Source organism: Arvicola amphibius, chromosome 1 (assembly GCF_903992535.2).
Source record: "Arvicola amphibius chromosome 1, mArvAmp1.2, whole genome shotgun sequence".
In the NCBI taxonomy this organism is placed as follows: domain Eukaryota; kingdom Metazoa; phylum Chordata; class Mammalia; order Rodentia; family Cricetidae; genus Arvicola; species Arvicola amphibius.
The window spans coordinates 6,437,165-6,453,195 of NC_052047.1; the positions used below are offsets into that span (position 1 = coordinate 6,437,165).

At 44.5% G+C, this 16,031-nt stretch overlaps 1 protein-coding gene and 1 pseudogene across 8 annotated transcripts in view; both read left to right on the forward strand.

Annotated features, from left to right (window-relative positions):
• Wdfy3 (WD repeat and FYVE domain containing 3) overlaps positions 1 to 16,031 on the forward strand; it is a 231,511-nt gene that overhangs the window by 137,580 nt on the left and 77,900 nt on the right. For all 8 annotated transcript variants that reach the window (XM_038344793.1, XM_038344848.1, XM_038344802.1 and 5 more), the window contains 8 exons: positions 180 to 411; positions 1,335 to 1,435; positions 3,108 to 3,326; positions 6,048 to 6,229; positions 7,916 to 8,147; positions 10,053 to 10,213; positions 12,118 to 12,229; positions 15,232 to 15,422. In XM_038344793.1, coding sequence (XP_038200721.1) covers positions 180 to 411; positions 1,335 to 1,435; positions 3,108 to 3,326; positions 6,048 to 6,229; positions 7,916 to 8,147; positions 10,053 to 10,213; positions 12,118 to 12,229; positions 15,232 to 15,422 — 1,430 coding nt within the window. The remainder of the gene's footprint in view (positions 1 to 179; positions 412 to 1,334; positions 1,436 to 3,107; positions 3,327 to 6,047; positions 6,230 to 7,915; positions 8,148 to 10,052; positions 10,214 to 12,117; positions 12,230 to 15,231; positions 15,423 to 16,031) is intronic.
• LOC119808955 lies at positions 1,538 to 2,453 on the forward strand (annotated as a pseudogene).

A 16,031-nucleotide genomic window follows, 5' to 3' on the forward strand; every position in this document is an offset into this window, starting at 1 on the left:
GTGGTCTTTGATAGTAAGTTTAAAAGGGAACACAAGCTCTTCAAGTCTGAAAGGGAACAAACAGCATTGCAAGAACACAAGTATCCTTGGTATCGAAAAAGAAAATTCTAGCGTGTGAAAATAACTCAGTCTGGTAAAGTTACTTTAAAATTCCGCTTGTTCTCCCCGCTGCCTTGCAGGCAGCATGGTCACCTCTCTGGAAGGTCTGGGCTCTGACAACGTTTTCAGCCTGCATGAGGATAACCATTACAGGATAAGTAAAAGTCTGGTGAAGTCTGCAGAAGGAAGCACTGTTCCCTTGACCAGGGTGAAGTGTCTCGTCTCCATGACAACCCCTCACGACATCAGACTTCATGGCTCCTCCGTTACTCCAGCATTTGTTGAATTTGACACATCCCTTGAAGGCTTTGGGTAAGGAAGCGGCAAGCTCGCCGGACGCACTCCCTTAGAGCCCCACTCTGTCATCTTGAGACTCGTTGAGATCTTTGCAGATAGACTTGATCTTGACTGCTGGGTTAGAGTATGCTGTAATACATCATGTGCTGTATGATTGTTGTTTGGGCATGCTCTGCTGGGTTAGAGTATGCTGTTATACATCATGTGCTGTATGATTGTTGTTTGAGCATGCTGTTTCTATGTTTACTTTTTAAAAATTATTTGTCATATTAACTGTATTGGTATAATGATGGAGTTAATAATTGAGGTCCATGGTTGAGTAAGTTTTTGTAAGTTTGATTGTGGATAAATTGTTTTCTTGGGTCACATCCAGCTCATTCATGTATCTTCTCTGAGTGGCAGAATTATGTCATCCTAGAAGGAAGCTGTTTGAACAAAGGAGGTGCTTTATCTGTCCCCTTCCAGACAGTTAGCCAATTCCTGTTGTAATAAATATGAAATGTAGATGATAGATAAACTTAGATATTAAGCTCGGATTGGGCTCTTTCATCTTGCCTCCAGATTATGTATGATATTATGGTTGATAATGTCATCTGTATGACTACTCGGTGACACCAGTGATGTCAGATGATAACTTTAAATATCCTGAGATTGATACAGTAGCCAAAGCAGCAATAAAGACTCTACAGTGAATCTCCAAATTTGTGAAGTCCAGTAGCCTCAGAGTGTGCACAACTATGTCCAGTTGCTGAATTATGAGGAAGCTTTGCAGGGAGATATCTTTTCTGTGATAATGCAATTACTCAAGTGTTTGATTGAGATTGTATTCCCAGATGTATTTCATACCCGCGAATCTCCAGCTATGGTAGCATGCTTGTTTGCACACACGTTGTGTAAAACAGAGTGGCTCTCTAACCAGGATGTGTTTTCTTTACCAGCTGCCTGTTTCTGCCCAGCCTGGCTCCCCATAATGCCCCTACCAATAATGCTGTCACAACTGGTCTTACTGATGGGGCCGTGGTCAGTGGCATTGGTTCAGGTAAGCGTCACTCCTTCCTCAGGAGGTATTTCACTAGCAGTTCATCTGGTGTTACTGCCTCTTTTAAGAATGTAAATGGGAGTGGGAAGGCCTCCTTTCAACATGGCTCCTGCAAAGCCGAGCCTAGTGCTGAACCCGCAGGAAGACGTGCAGTTTCAGAAGGTTTGACACAAGCCCAGAGGCTCACACAAAAGCAAAAGAAGGAAGAAAAAAGTCTTAATCCTGGAGTGATCTTTCTGGGCCACCTGCCAGCAACATTTCCTAAAAGTCACATCTATGATTACTTTACCCAGTTTGGCACCATTACAGATTCAGATTGTCCAGAAGTAAACGGACTGGAAACAGCAGAGGGTTTGGCTTTGTGGAGTTTGAGTCTGAGGATGTTGCCAAGATAGTTGTAGAAACAATGGACAACTACCTTTTTGGTGCAAGAATTCTATCGTGTAAATTTATGCCACCAGAAAAAGTCCATGAGGACCTTTTTAAAGAGTGGAACGTTCCCTTTCATCAGCCATTATTTCCGGCAGTGAGTCACTATAATCAGAAACGGGGGCATTTGTAAATGTTGAAGATGGAATATCAGTTCAAGAAGGAAAAATTCCTCCGGAAGAAGCTAGCTAAGAAGGGGATCAATTATAGTTTTCCCTTCGTTGGTCTTACCTAATCCAAAGAAAGGGGCTTCACAGGGCACTCAGGAGTCCAAGGGTAACCAGGTTTTGCGTACCCCAAAAGAAAGGCTTTCAGGTATACCTAGGAAAACAACGAAGAGGACATTTTGGGAAATGGCCAAAATGGTTCGTGAGAGGAATAAGGTGGACAGCCAGGATCCCACACCAGTTTGTACACCACCATTTTTGGAGAGACGAAAATCACAAGTGACCGAAATCGATGGCAATGAAGATGATGAAATCATTTTCAAACAGCCCATGCCCACAGTGAAAGAAGAGGCACCAAAGACTCACCTGCACGCTCTGGGACAAAAAGACCAAGAAAAATGAAGAGCAACCAGTGGTCCTGAAAGCATGCTGTGCTGTCTTTCAGGCAGATGTGGCTTTGTTATAAAGGCCTACATATGTTACTGGTGCGGCGACATGCAAGCCACTGACGAGATTATTGGAGGAAAACACGTTTGTTCATGCCAGTGAGGCATGCCATCAGGAAGCTGGCTGTTGTGCCCTCTCCTGGCCTGGGTTTTATTCAGGCTTCACAGCTGCCTCAGTTTACTCTGCCTGTATCACGTACAGACTTAAATACCACCAATGCTGTGCACATAAAACCCCAAAGAGTATGGCAGGCTTCAACCTTAGACCCCAGAAACTGGAAGTTAAATACACATACAGAGAATGAGAAGGCAGTTCACGTGTGAATACACATTTGTACAAGTGCTATAACTATCAGGAATAACTTTTTTCATACATAATTACAGTGAGCTAGCATAGGTTTGACAGATCAGTTTCAGCCGGTATAGTCAAGATTCAAACAGTGACCAAACTTTTCTACCATTTATCCCTGTAGAAGAGAACCGAAAAACTTTGTGTGTTGGGGGGGGGGGGGTTCCATCATCTGTTTGTTGCTGTGCTTTTGTATTGCTCATGCAGGTTTGTTAATATACCTACAAGAATGCAAATGGGAGCCACAAAGCCTTTTCCTGATTTTTCTCTTTTGACTCCAGGTGAGAGGTTCTTCCCTCCTCCTTCTGGCCTAAGCTATTCCAGCTGGTTTTGCATCGAACACTTCAGTTCTCCCCCAAATAACCACCCCGTCAGACTCCTCACTGTTGTGAGGCGAGCGAACTCCTCTGAGCAGCATTATGTGTGCCTCGCCATAGTTCTGTCTGCGAAAGACCGCTCCCTAATCGTCTCCACGAAGGAGGAGCTTCTCCAGAACTACGGTTGGTGTCAACCTCTTTCTGCTCTCATGATTCCACACGGGGAATGTCTACCTTAATTAATATTCATTTGTAAATTTAAAGTATTAACCCTCATCTGGCTTTCACTAGACTAGTGTAGAACAGGTTATATGGATTTTTGCCTATTTACCAGTGAATTGTAAGATACTTTTGTGTTTGTGTGTCATACGTACACACATACACACACACATATACACACACATACACATATTCTTTGAGAATTTTCTACATGTATGCTGTGTCGTTTGGTCCTAAGTACACCACACTTAAGGCACTTTCAAAGTGAGCTGGCCAGCATTAGAGGCTGAGCCTGAGCGAGGGCTAAGGGTGCCCATTTAAGTCACATCGCCCCGCTCCCCATCCTCTCTCACACTTCCCTGTCATCAGCTTTTCTTGCATCTTTCCTTCAAAATTAATGTTCTTTGGTCCAATCTGTTCTCCCTGTGGAGAGAAGGGGTCATCATTTTTTGCTTGCTTAAGTCCACGTTACCCAGGAACCATGAAGTCATCTTTTTTAAAAGTCTGTCCATCTTATAAGCCTGGTGTTTGTATTTCACACGCATAGTGGACATCTACATTTAAAGACTTGAATTTTCTTCTGTTCAGGACCTTGGCTGAGATTTGTTTATGAAACCTACCTCTCTGTCTATTTTTTTGCCTTGGTGATAGCTAGTTAGCCAGCTCGAAGCCTTGAGTAACCCTCAACTGCCAGGCTTTGCGCTGTCTTACTGTGGCACGCTGTCCATTCCTCTCCAAAAGGGAAACTCTGACTCCGTTACTGTTGGTTTGCTTCTGAGATGGAAGTCTCACTGTTAGCACAGTTGGCCTGGAATTCCTGATCCTCCTGCCTCCACCCCTCCTGCTGTGATTGCAAGCATGCCCCACCGCCATGTGCAGTGTTGTGCAGTGTTAGGGACCTTCGTGCATGACAGGCAAGCACTGTGGGAGCTGAACCGCCACACCCACCCTGGTCTTTGTTAGGGTTTGTACTGCTGTGCAGAGACACCATGACCATGGCAGCTCTTGCTTAATTGAGGGAGCGTGTGGTTCAGAAGTTCAGTCTATCATCACCACGGTGGGACATTGCAGTGTGTAGGCAGGCATGGTGCTGGAGGCTTAGCTGAGAGCTCTACCTCTTGTGTAGGCAGTGAGGAGTAGCTTGTCCCACTGGGCATAGCTTGAGCATATATGAGACCTCAGTGCCCGCCTTCACCCCTGACACACTTCCTCCAGCAAGCCCACACCTACTTCAACAAGGCCACACCTCCTAGTACCGCCACACCCTTTTGCGGGCCATTTTCTTTCAGACTACCACATGCCCCATAGAATTTTTAAGTAATATCACCTTCAGTACTGGAGAATACTTACTGTTTATTAATAAGGAAGGGAAGCACAATTTTTTCCTCTGGTGTGCCTTTGGAGGCTGTGCCACTGTGAGTCTTGGGTATCAAACTCAGGCTATCAGACTCGGTAGTAAGTGCCTTTACCTAGGAGCCGCCTCGCCAAAGCTGGTGTGCGTGTGTGTGTGTGTGTGTGTGTGTGTGTGTGTGTGTGTGCGCGCGCATTTGTGTGATTGACACCAGGGCTCCATACGTGCTAAGCACACGCCAGCCCTGTGCTTCCTATGATGTTCTTCACGCAGCTGGTCTGTTACTGTGGCCTCCTGAGGCCATCTCCACTTCCTACGTGGTTTCTCCGTTCTGCTCCAGTTGTCCATCACTCAGTGGATTTTGCATATGTGGTGCCTTCGCTCTTAAAGAAATTCTCATTCTAAATGAGATCTGATGCTTTACTGTAATAGCTGTCTTCATAGGCCCAAAGCAGGAATCAGCATTTTGTTTGTAGTTCTTTCGTATAATTGGAACTTTACTTTTAAATGTACTTATTTAATGTTCTTTCCTGTCTGCTGCCAAGTTGGTATGGGCGATGTTAGCGCCTTCATGCCTCCTTTTCATTGTGGTTCTAACCTGTCTCTCAGCTGATGTCTACCCCATTACAAATGGTGAGAAAGAGCAAGACTGCGTTATAACTCAGGGGAAGAATACATGTTGGCACGTGTCAGGTTCTGGATTTGCCTCCTAACACCACAAAGAACAACAAACGAAACAAAAGACAGTACATAAATTTTCAGTTAGATGAACATTAAAATGAAATTAATATGAACCCTTTGGTTGTTTTTTGTTATAGTTGATCAAAATTTATTCTGAACAACTGGAAAGGGAGATGGGAAGGCTCTGGGTGGAGTTGAGGTGGGGGTGGGAGGAGAAAAGGAAGCGGGAAGATCTGGGAGGAGCTGAGGTGGGGTGGGAAGGAGAAACCAAAAAGAAGGAGGTACTGTGGTAATTAAATTACAGTCTCAAAAATAAAAAAGATAAAAGAAGAAAGTTCTCACTTTCCTGTGATCTTATTGTTTACATATGTATAAACCTGTTGTTAGCACGGTGTGGCTACTGCTGCATATCAGGCAGAAGTGGGAGGAGCAGAGAAACTTGTAGAGTTGGGGAAGCTGGCAGAAGAAGACTGTAGGACAAGGTTCTCCCAGAAAGCAGGAGCTTACAACCGGCGATGCCTTCCGCACAGAGCCATGCAGCCCCGCTCCCCAGAGCTGCTGTCCGGAGATTCTGGGCCGGAGGGTCTGTGTGATGAGCAGCATGCCTTCCTCTGATACGGGCAGTGTGGGCTCTGACTCTCGCTCTGCTTTAGTTGATGATTTCAGTGAAGAATCCTCCTTCTATGAGATTCTCCCGTGCTGTGCCCGCTTTCGATGTGGAGAGCTGATAGTGGAAGGACAGTGGCATCATCTGGTTCTGCTGATGAGCAAAGGCATGCTGAAGAACAGCACCGCGGCCCTCTATATCGACGGGCAGCTGGTCAGCACTGTGAAGGTAAGCATTCTGCACCGGAAACACAGCCAGAGAGAAGGTGATGGGGCATGTGCGCGCCCGCGTACATGTGTGCGTATGTGGAGGCCAGCCGTTGACTTTGGGTGTCTTCCTCTGTTGCTCTCCACTGTTTCTAAGACAGGGTCCCTCTAAACCTAGAGCTCATGGGATGACTAGGTTGGTCGGCACCAGCACCCGTGAGCCTTCCTCCTCCACCTCTCCTGTGCTGCTCACTGATGCAGGCCACTGTGCCTGGGTTTCCCTTGGGTGCTCATGCTGTGGGAAGGGATGGGGATGTATCAAGAATGTCACACTTTAGTATTCAGGAGCACTGAGAAGGAGTAGTAAAGAATCCCTTCCTGAATGAGGTGAATATTGGTCTCAGTTGAACGTTTCTAAACCTTAAGTTCAAAATACACCAAAATCTAAAACTTCCTGAGTGCCAGTATCATTCACAAAAGGTGGAGGGGTTTCAAAGTATTTTGAATTTTACATATTCTGAGTAGCAAAGTTTGTATAGATATGCTAAAGTCTGGAAAATTTGTCTGAAACACTTCCATTTCAGACTAAATCGATCTAAAGCATTTCCTGTCCAGGCTGTAAACTGTCCTTCCTTTGAACAGAACTCAGCAAGGTTAAAATTCCTTAACTTGTGTGAGACAGTGTTCATGTTACACTGATGTTATTTGAGAGAATAACAAAAGCAAATTAGTCTGTTGTGTGAAAACATCAGCTTCCTAGATCATCTCTTTCCCCAGTGGTAGTGAGGTGTTATTGTGATGTTCTGTGCCAATGAGATAAATGCCGGAACTTCCCATTGCAGTATTCGTTGATTCCTTGGTGTATGATGGTGTTTAAGGTGAGTTTCTAGACTCTCTGCTGGGGTTGCTCCTTATTCACGCAACTATGTCGCCAGCTTTTAGGATTGAGAGGCACACGGCATCAGTACACACACATGTCCATGTACACGTCTACTGAGAGTTCCTTACCTCCATGCTGACAACACTGGGATTGTTCTTTCATAATGTAGAATTGGGCATGATCTGAGGTTGGCTGATGTTAGAAAAACAAATCAGTGGCAATGTCCCTCACCTGTCCCAGAAGCTACCGCTACAGGCAGACCCTCAGTTCCTCATCTCTTACACCCTACTGAAATATATATTTAATATAATATATTATATTATATTAATATATATATTATAATATAATATAATTTAATAATATATATATATTTAAAATGAGTTGATTGATAATTAAGATGTCTCATCAGTAAACAAAACATTTTCAACTCTGAGAATGTCAATACAAATTATAGATTTTATTTTTCTAACTATTAAGATACTTTTAATCAGTAATTCTCATTAGACTCACATCAATAGTGGTTTCATCATAGAACTGTGAACTCTGCATTTTCAGAGAAGCATCATTAATCTGATAATTAGACCACAGGCAGTGAGTGATAGTATCCCTATATTTAATTGTTGCCATATCTCTATATAATGTACTTTTTGAGAATCTGATGACAAATTTCTGCATTGAGCACTCAGTTACAGACCATAGACTCTTGTCCTTTGGGTTCTCATCTTGATTTTAAATATATAGTATGGTCATGGAATAATGAGGATACATATAATGTAAAAGTGGTTATTCCTGGGTTCCATGCCGTCTCACCCTTGTGTCTTCCCTCAGCTGCATTATGTCCACAGCGCTCCTGGAGGCTCAGGCTCAGCAAACCCCCCAGTGCTGAGCACAGTCTACGCCTACATCGGCACTCCGCCTGCGCAGCGCCACACTGCCTCACTGGTTTGGCGCCTGGGGCCCACTCACTTCTTAGAGGAAGTTCTACCTCCTTCCAGTGTCACCACTATCTATGAACTCGGACCAAATTATGTTGGAAGTTTCCAGGCTGTCTGTGTGCCATGTGAGTAACTTATCCCCAGTTCTGCGCGCTGTATGGGGCATAACTTCTGTAGTGAGATTCCTGTGTGTGTAGGACTAGGTATGTGTTTGTCTGCGAAAGTGCTTTTTAATTTTATCATTCACTTCTGTTGAAAGTGCTCTTCTCAGTTTGAGGATATAGCTCAGAATTGTGAGTGTTTTGCTGCCATGTCTGGGCCTTGGATTCAATCCCCAGCATCACAAATATATTGATAGAGAAAACAAAATATAGAGCCAGGCAGCGGTGAGGCCTGCCTTTAATCCCAGCACTTGGGAGGCAGAGACAGGTGGATCTCTGTGAGTTTAAGGCCAACCTGATCTACAAGAGCTAGTTCCAGGACAGCCAGGGCTATATGGAGAAACCCTGTCTTGGAAAACCAAAAGAAAAAAGGAAAAAAAAAATAGTACTCCTTTTCACAATCACACTGTACTTTCCTGATTTATTATCTACTCACTAATTTCCCATGTTTTCTTCTTGGATTAAATATGAAGATTTTGGTCAATTTCTTTTTTTTTCTCATTTTTTTATTCAAGATTTCCATCTCCTCCCCCTTCCCTCCCCTCCCTTCCACCCATACCCCCACTCCACCCCTCTCCAAAGACAAAGAGCCATCAGGGTTCCCTTCACTATGTTAAGACCAAGGTCCTCCCAGCTCCCCCTAAGTCCAGGAAGGTGAGCAACCAAACTGACAAGGCTCACAGTGAGCCCGTCCATGCTGTAGAGTTCATGTTCATTGCCATTGTCCTTGGTTTCTCAGTCCTCCTCCACCGTCAGCCACATTCAGAGAGTCCGGTTTGGTCCCCTGTTCCATCAGTCCCATTCCGACTGAACTTGGTGGTCTCCCGTTAGATCTGTTCCACCGTCTCAATGGGTAAAAGCACTCCTCGCGGTCCTGGCTTCCTTGCTCATGATCTCCCTCCTTTTGCTCCTCATCAGGACCTTGAGAGATTTTGGTCAATTTCAATCCTATTTTCTTTCTCTTACTTCTATCACATGAAGCAATTTAAATATTTAAATATTTAAAAAAGAACAAGTGGGTCCAATAAACAAAATTCTCAAGATTAAAGCTATCACTCCTAATAATCCATTTTTTGAAATCCATTTTTGACTACAGTTTACTTCTGGCACGCAGATGTGTCACATCTGCCTTGTTCTTGTTCTGATTTCACTCATGGTCTCAGAGACCTTAGTTATGACAGATAAGTTCTAAATATTAACTAACTTGATGATGATTGAGTACTTTGTTTACTCAGCCTTGTGTCTAATGAGAGCCGACCCTGTGCTCAGTGGGTTAATGTCCCCAAGGGCCTTGATCTCTGCTTCGCCTCATGCAATTTATTTCCCTCAAAGCAGCAGCTCAGCTCCTACCATTTTCACTTCCGTTTCATCAGTGTAGGAACTGAGGCAGCGACAGACAGACAGATTTACTACGTAGATTTCCGGTAGTAAAGCAGGATTCCAGAATGTGTGTTCTTCCCCACCTGCTACGCAGCCCTGTTCCGAGGGCCGTGGGGGATGTGGGCAAGAGCACTTGCTAAGCAGAGCTGCCGACACCCAGGCGTTCTTACGCCTTCCCATGCAGAATGGAGTGTTTGGTGGTTTGGTGGTTTGTTAGATGGAGTTTTCATCCCTAGGCCTGATGGTCAGGTCGGGTAAGAGTCAAGCGGTGTAGCTTGTATGACTGGCAGCCCCTTTCCTATACTGCAGTCACAGAAATAGACAAAAGCTAAAAAGGCAAAATGGCTTTGAAATCTGGCTGTCTTTTATTTCCACTTTAAAAAATTTTTAAAGCCACCCAGGCAAGAATGACAGGAAGAATAGACACTTTGTTCTGAGTGTGTAGAAAACCGTTGGCCATTGTGGTGAGACGCACTCTTTCCTTTGAAGGTAAGGATGTAAAGTCTGAAGGTGTCACTCCTTCGCCTGTGTCGCTAGTTGCAGAGGAAAAGGTGTCATTTGGCCTCTATGCGCTCTCCGTGTCCTCCCTAACAGTGGCAAGAATTCGGAAAGTCTATAACAAGTTAGACAGCAAAGCTATCGCTAAACAGGTAAGTGGAATACTCTCCTAGTTCACCACGGCGGCTCTCACTGGGAGGGCGGTCCAGATGGGCACAGTGGAGTCACAGAGGGCCCTCAGAGGCAAAGACCAATGTAGTGGAGTGGATGTTGCTTGCTTTAAAGATGAAAACAAGGGCACATGGACCAACAAATGTAGGCGGAAAGACAATGGGTTCTCCACAACCAATACAACGCTGCCAGTACCTTCCTAGGCCTCCAGGACCGGGTTTGTCCTCAGATCTTCAGAACTAAGATCATCAAGTTAATGCTGTCCTTAGCTGGGTGGTAATTTGGTAAAGCATCCAAGAGACTGCCATGGTCTTCCTCCCTGCAGGGCAGGGTTGCTGGATGTAACTGCAGTCACGAGGTCCTCTCTCAACATTTGTTATTCATTTCCTCTTCTGTTGTCATTCCCTCAGGGACACACACTTTGACCAATAGCAGCTTACGGCAAGAAAAGGGTTATTTCTTGTGTTAGGTTTCAGTCCCTCACTGAATCATGGCAGAAACTCAAACAAGAAGTGGAGGAACCCTGCATGTGACTCCCTCTTGGGTTCATGCTTAGCTATTTATGCAGCTCTAGATGACCTGCCTAGGGATGATGCCACCCACAGTGGGCCAGCCTCACCTGCATCAGTTAGTAAGACAACAGTCCCCCCAGACATGGCCATAGGCCAATCTGATTAGACAGTTCTAGATTGGAGGCTTTCCTTTCAGGTGGCTCTAAGTTGTGTCAAGTTGACAATTCAATCAAACCAAACTATTTCCTTTGTTGTATTGTGTAGTTTCTGATGCAGACCTGAGCATCTGAAGTGATTGTTCTCTGTGTGCTTTCTTTCTTTCTTTTTTAAACATTTGATCTCTAAAAATCAAATATGAAATACCTAGACTTTTTGAGAAATATGTTCCCTGATTGGAATGGAAGCAGTGACTCTCTTGAAATATAAATTCACATCTTCCACTACCTTTCAGTAATTAGATTTGCAAATACCTTTCTGCTGCATTTTCTTAGTTTTATTCTGGGATTTTAATTAGCATATTTGTTTTTCCGTATTGCCACCTTAATGTGCCATTTATATTTGGTACATTTTGCTCCTAATTTAGGCCAAACATATTTAAATATTTAGCTTAATTGGGAAACTGAGAATATCTTGCTGAGTATCAGTGCTTATGTTGGCAGTGTCAAGTTCAGCCTGAGTGTAGCTCAGCTGTAGAGCACTTTCTTCGCACACATTCCCTGGGTGTGACCACATGCCACAGAATGTTAAAAAGTTGAACTTTATGATCCTAAAGAACACAATTTCTAGTGTTTGTTTAAGTTATTAGGCTGACTGGTTTGTGCTTTCTGAGGCAAGTTCTCACTGCATAGCCCACATCCGTCTTGACCTGGATTCCTCCTGCCTTAGCCTCCTAGACACTGAAATTTTAAGCTTGGACCACCAGATAGACTTCCTTTTTTAAAAAACAAAATATGGATTAAGCAATAAAAGGTTTTCTCTGTGATTCTGGCTCTGTGGCAGAAGAGCCTGGTTGGCATGTTTTGTATGTAATCTTGGAAAGTTTATACAAATGAAGCTGATTGGCTCTGGATAAAACTGCATCATCCACAGTGTCTGTCTGCGAGGCACTGAATTGTGGACAGCCACAGGGAGGTCTGTTCAAGAAGTCTCTCAAATATCTCTGCCATCTTTACCTCTGACGACTGTGTTTAAAATTATTTTTATGAAATCTCATACTTTGGAAGTCCTTGCCCAATTAAAGGAAAGATTGTAAAGAAGACTCACTTACATATTCTGTAAGCAGGAGACAGAAAGGGTTTACTCATCCTAGGAGTGGTAGCACTGCTCCAGACCGTTCTTCCCTGATTGTGCTCTTTTCCTTTCCTGGTCTCCAGTTGGGCATTTCCTCCCATGAGAATGCCACCCCGGTGAAGCTGGTTCACAATGCCGCAGGCCATCTCAATGGCCCAGCTCGCACAATTGGGGCCGCTCTCATTGGTTACTTGGGTGAGTAAGTTGTCTTTCTTGTTTCAAATTCTTTGCTTTCATATGTGCATTTCTTTCCTTCATATTCATATAAAGGGAGACAAGGAATGTTTTATGTTTATATTTTGAAGCACTTGACATTACGCTTTAACATTACAGATCATGTTCCTGCCGTGTTATGAATTGGTCCCAAATTCTAATCATATTTAGAAATTATGAGCACTCATGAAATCTCCTGAGCTTCTGTACAAACTGCAAATGACATGTTGAAACAGTTGTGAAAATCAAAGCATTGATTACTCTGTGTTTTCTTTCTGCGCTGGTTTTGCTCATACGTCTTTCTGTTCCTTAGAAATGATCTGAGAGAACTTGGGTTGTAGCTCCATTGTAGAGCCCGTCTGGAGCAGGCCCAAGGCCATTGGTCTAATCCCCAGTACCTACAGACAGCAGCAGAAAGAGTGAAGCGGGGAGCTTCTGGGTGTAGACAGCCCGCCTGTCACAGACATCAGAGTTGCCTCTGCTAGAGCCCCATGCTCTGTCTTGGAGTTGGAGTTTATGGTTAGGCAGGATCCAAGGCACCCCAACAGGCTCCCAGCCTTCAGGAGAACTGATTAAAGTTGGGCTCCCGTGATGCTGGTTCCTTTTGAGAGTAACAAACAGTTTTACTGGGCCAACTCCCATGTTTAATTCGTCCTTGCAATTTTCAGCGCCTTTTGCTGGCCATATCTTGACCCTGCTTTTCCTATGTGGTAATGCTGCATTATTAAAGATCCCCTCTTTGATGGAGCACCACTTTGGGGACTTAGGGCTTTCCATTGTTTGCAGAACCCCAGCACAGTGTGGTGTGGTGGGAAGTGATGAGCAAAGCACTGGCAGACCAGGTTCCAATTTCTACCCTCCCACTGAGTGACTCAGGCCAAGCATCTAAGCTGCTTAGACTTCAGTTTCCATCCCTGTGAATAACACTTAGCCTGATAGCCTTAGAAAATAGTTCTCAAAATCCATGGTTCTCATGGATTAAAATGTTATAAACGCTGCAAAGCCTATAAACATTAAATTCATATTAACATGTGGGTATATTTATATTGGGTTTTTCCTTTTTTATTTAGTTAAACTATAATTACATCGTTTCTCTCCTCCCTCCTACCCCTCATGTCTAAGGGCCCTGCCTCCTGGCTTCCCAGATTCACAGCCTGTTCTCCTCAGACCATCCTCATCACACATTCTGAGAACTGCACCAACTTATAAGTACAGCCTGCTGAGTCTGCTCAGTTGCTTGCATGCCTGCGTTTAAGGCTGTGCACTTGGTTTGGGGTAACCAATCAGAGAGCTCATCTCCAGTGAAGGTTGAGTCTCTCTCAGCAGTTGTCAGCTGCCTGTCACTCTTCATCAAGGTGTGGGTCCCAGTGAGATATCGACATTAGGATGTCAGCCGTTGCTGGAACTGTTCAGGTCTTTAGGGAGACATTGAGATTTCATGAACGCAGCTTCTCTGTCACTTCTAAGAGTCACAGTTTCATAGCAGACTTCCTGGTCTTACATTTTCCCCAGCCTCTCCTCCATTCTGTTCCCTGAGAGATGGAGCAGTTGGGGCTGGGTACCGATCGATCAGCTGATCTTCATTTTGATCTGTTGTGACTTTCCATACTGATCTCTTGCTTCTGCAAATAGAGATTGATGGGGAGTGAGAGCTCTGCTTATCTGTGCACATAGAGGTAAGTGTGTAAACTGTAGCCAGGATTATAGTAGGTTACGAAGGTCGCCCTAGAAGATCCTCAGGTCCATGACCTTACCAGCGTGTGTCATGGCTGGGCGGCACTTACAGGGATAGCTTGCCCCCTGGTCATTGTGACGGACATAGGTGCCGCACCTGGCTAGGACTCTGGATCCTTTCCTGGCACTGCACCTTCTAGTACTATGAAAAATAGTCCCTAAGGAGGAGGTTTGAGGTCAGTTCCCGCTCAAAGCCTCAAAGTATGTGTAATGTCTTTGGCATTTGGGAGGCATCCAGGAGCTGTGGCAACAGGAGGCATCCAGGAGCTATGGCAACAGGGAGACACCCAGGGGCTTTGGCAATAGGCTCTATTGTGTTGGGACTCTCTTGGACAGACTCCCCTGACTAACCACTTGAAAGATTTCCCATGCCTGGTACTAATTGAAGGTTTGTTAGATAGTTTGTGGGAGGAGTATTATAAGCCTGTATGATGTAATTTCATTTGAAATGTGTGTGTACATGCACATACACTTATATGTACAAATGCAATTTTAGCTAAGTATAAAATAATGGTCCCTCATACATTTTATATTGCGACTGATCTCAAAACTCTGGGCTCAAGTGATCTCTATCCATCCTTCTTAGTAACAGGGGCTACACGTCACAGCTACTTTTATTTTTAAAGATTTTTTTAAATTTTAAGTATGTGTATATGCAGGAGCTGAGGTGTACGTATAGGTAGGCACCCTCAGAGGCCAAACACATGGATCCTGAAGCTGGTGTTACAGGAGGTTGTGAGCCACCTAGCATGAGTGCTAAGAGTTAAACTCAGGCTCTCTAGAACGACACGCTGGACTCTAACCACTGAGCCATCTCTCCAGCCTCTGATTCGGCATCTTAGTAACTCAGTCCTAAAGAGTAGGCAGGTAGCGTTCACCGGAGCATCATCCCTGCTCTCTACTCATTTCCCCACATGTATCCCCAGCAGAAACTAGGAAGCTCTTTCTCACCCCAAATCGCATTCCTGACCTCTGTGTTTCTAGCCTGTCTCTTGCCCAGCACGTGCATTGGATAAGTGAAGCTGCTCTAAACCCATTCTGTATTCTCGTCTCTCGCCTCTCTGGGAGTACGGAAACTAACACTGCCTTCTCCCAAATTCTTCCTTTGCAGTTTTTGTGTGTGTGTGTGTGTGTGTGTGTGTGTGTGTGTGTGTGTTTATGAAATATGTGACTGTAAGCAAACTCGCCAGTGTGACTTCTTGTTTGCATGGGAAATCTTTTTAATTATCATTCACTCTCTTTTCAATCAGGAGTAAGAACGTTTGTCCCTAAGCCTGTTGCCACTACGCTGCAGTACATTGGAGGAGCTGCTGCCATCCTGGGCCTGGTGGCCATGGCCTCTGATGTGGAAGGGTTGTATGCAGCAGTCAAGGCCTTGGTCTGTGTGGTCAAGAGTAACCCGCTAGCCAGTAAGGAGATGGAGAGGATCAAGGGCTATCAGGTTGGTAACCGTGAGGCTTTGCTGTCACTCCGCTTTACCCCAAATCACCTCATTCTCATTAGTCCTGTTTTCTAAACTGCAAGAATTATATTTTCAGTAACGCATCGAATGAGGAGATGTGTGGCTTTGTTTAACTTTGGTTTCTCAGGTCTGCATCCTTCTCTGTCTCGCGTGTCCTGCAGACTGCATTGTTTCAGCAGCCTTGATAGGTATGAGGTGCTGGACCCTCTCTGTCCTGCAGAATGGTTCCAGGTCTCTGCGCAAGTCTCATACACATCTCATCCTTCCATGCTGCTTTTGCATGTGACCTGGGTGTGACTACTCCATGTGCTGAACTCTGAGATATTTATCGCTCATACTACTATGTGAATTGTCTCCCTACAGTTACTATATAGTGTGGTGGTTAGGGGATAATTAGAGGAAATGTCTGTACAAAGCTTTTAAGTAGGATGTTTCTGACCTCAGTTTGACCTAATCTGTGTGTTCAAACGCCATGGATAGAGAAAGCCAGCCATGTTCAGATCGCTGTTTTGGGTGTTCTTTCCCTACCCAGAGGGAATGAAGTGAAATGGATCAAGTTAGCTGCTACTTGGAGAGACTGGGGGTTGG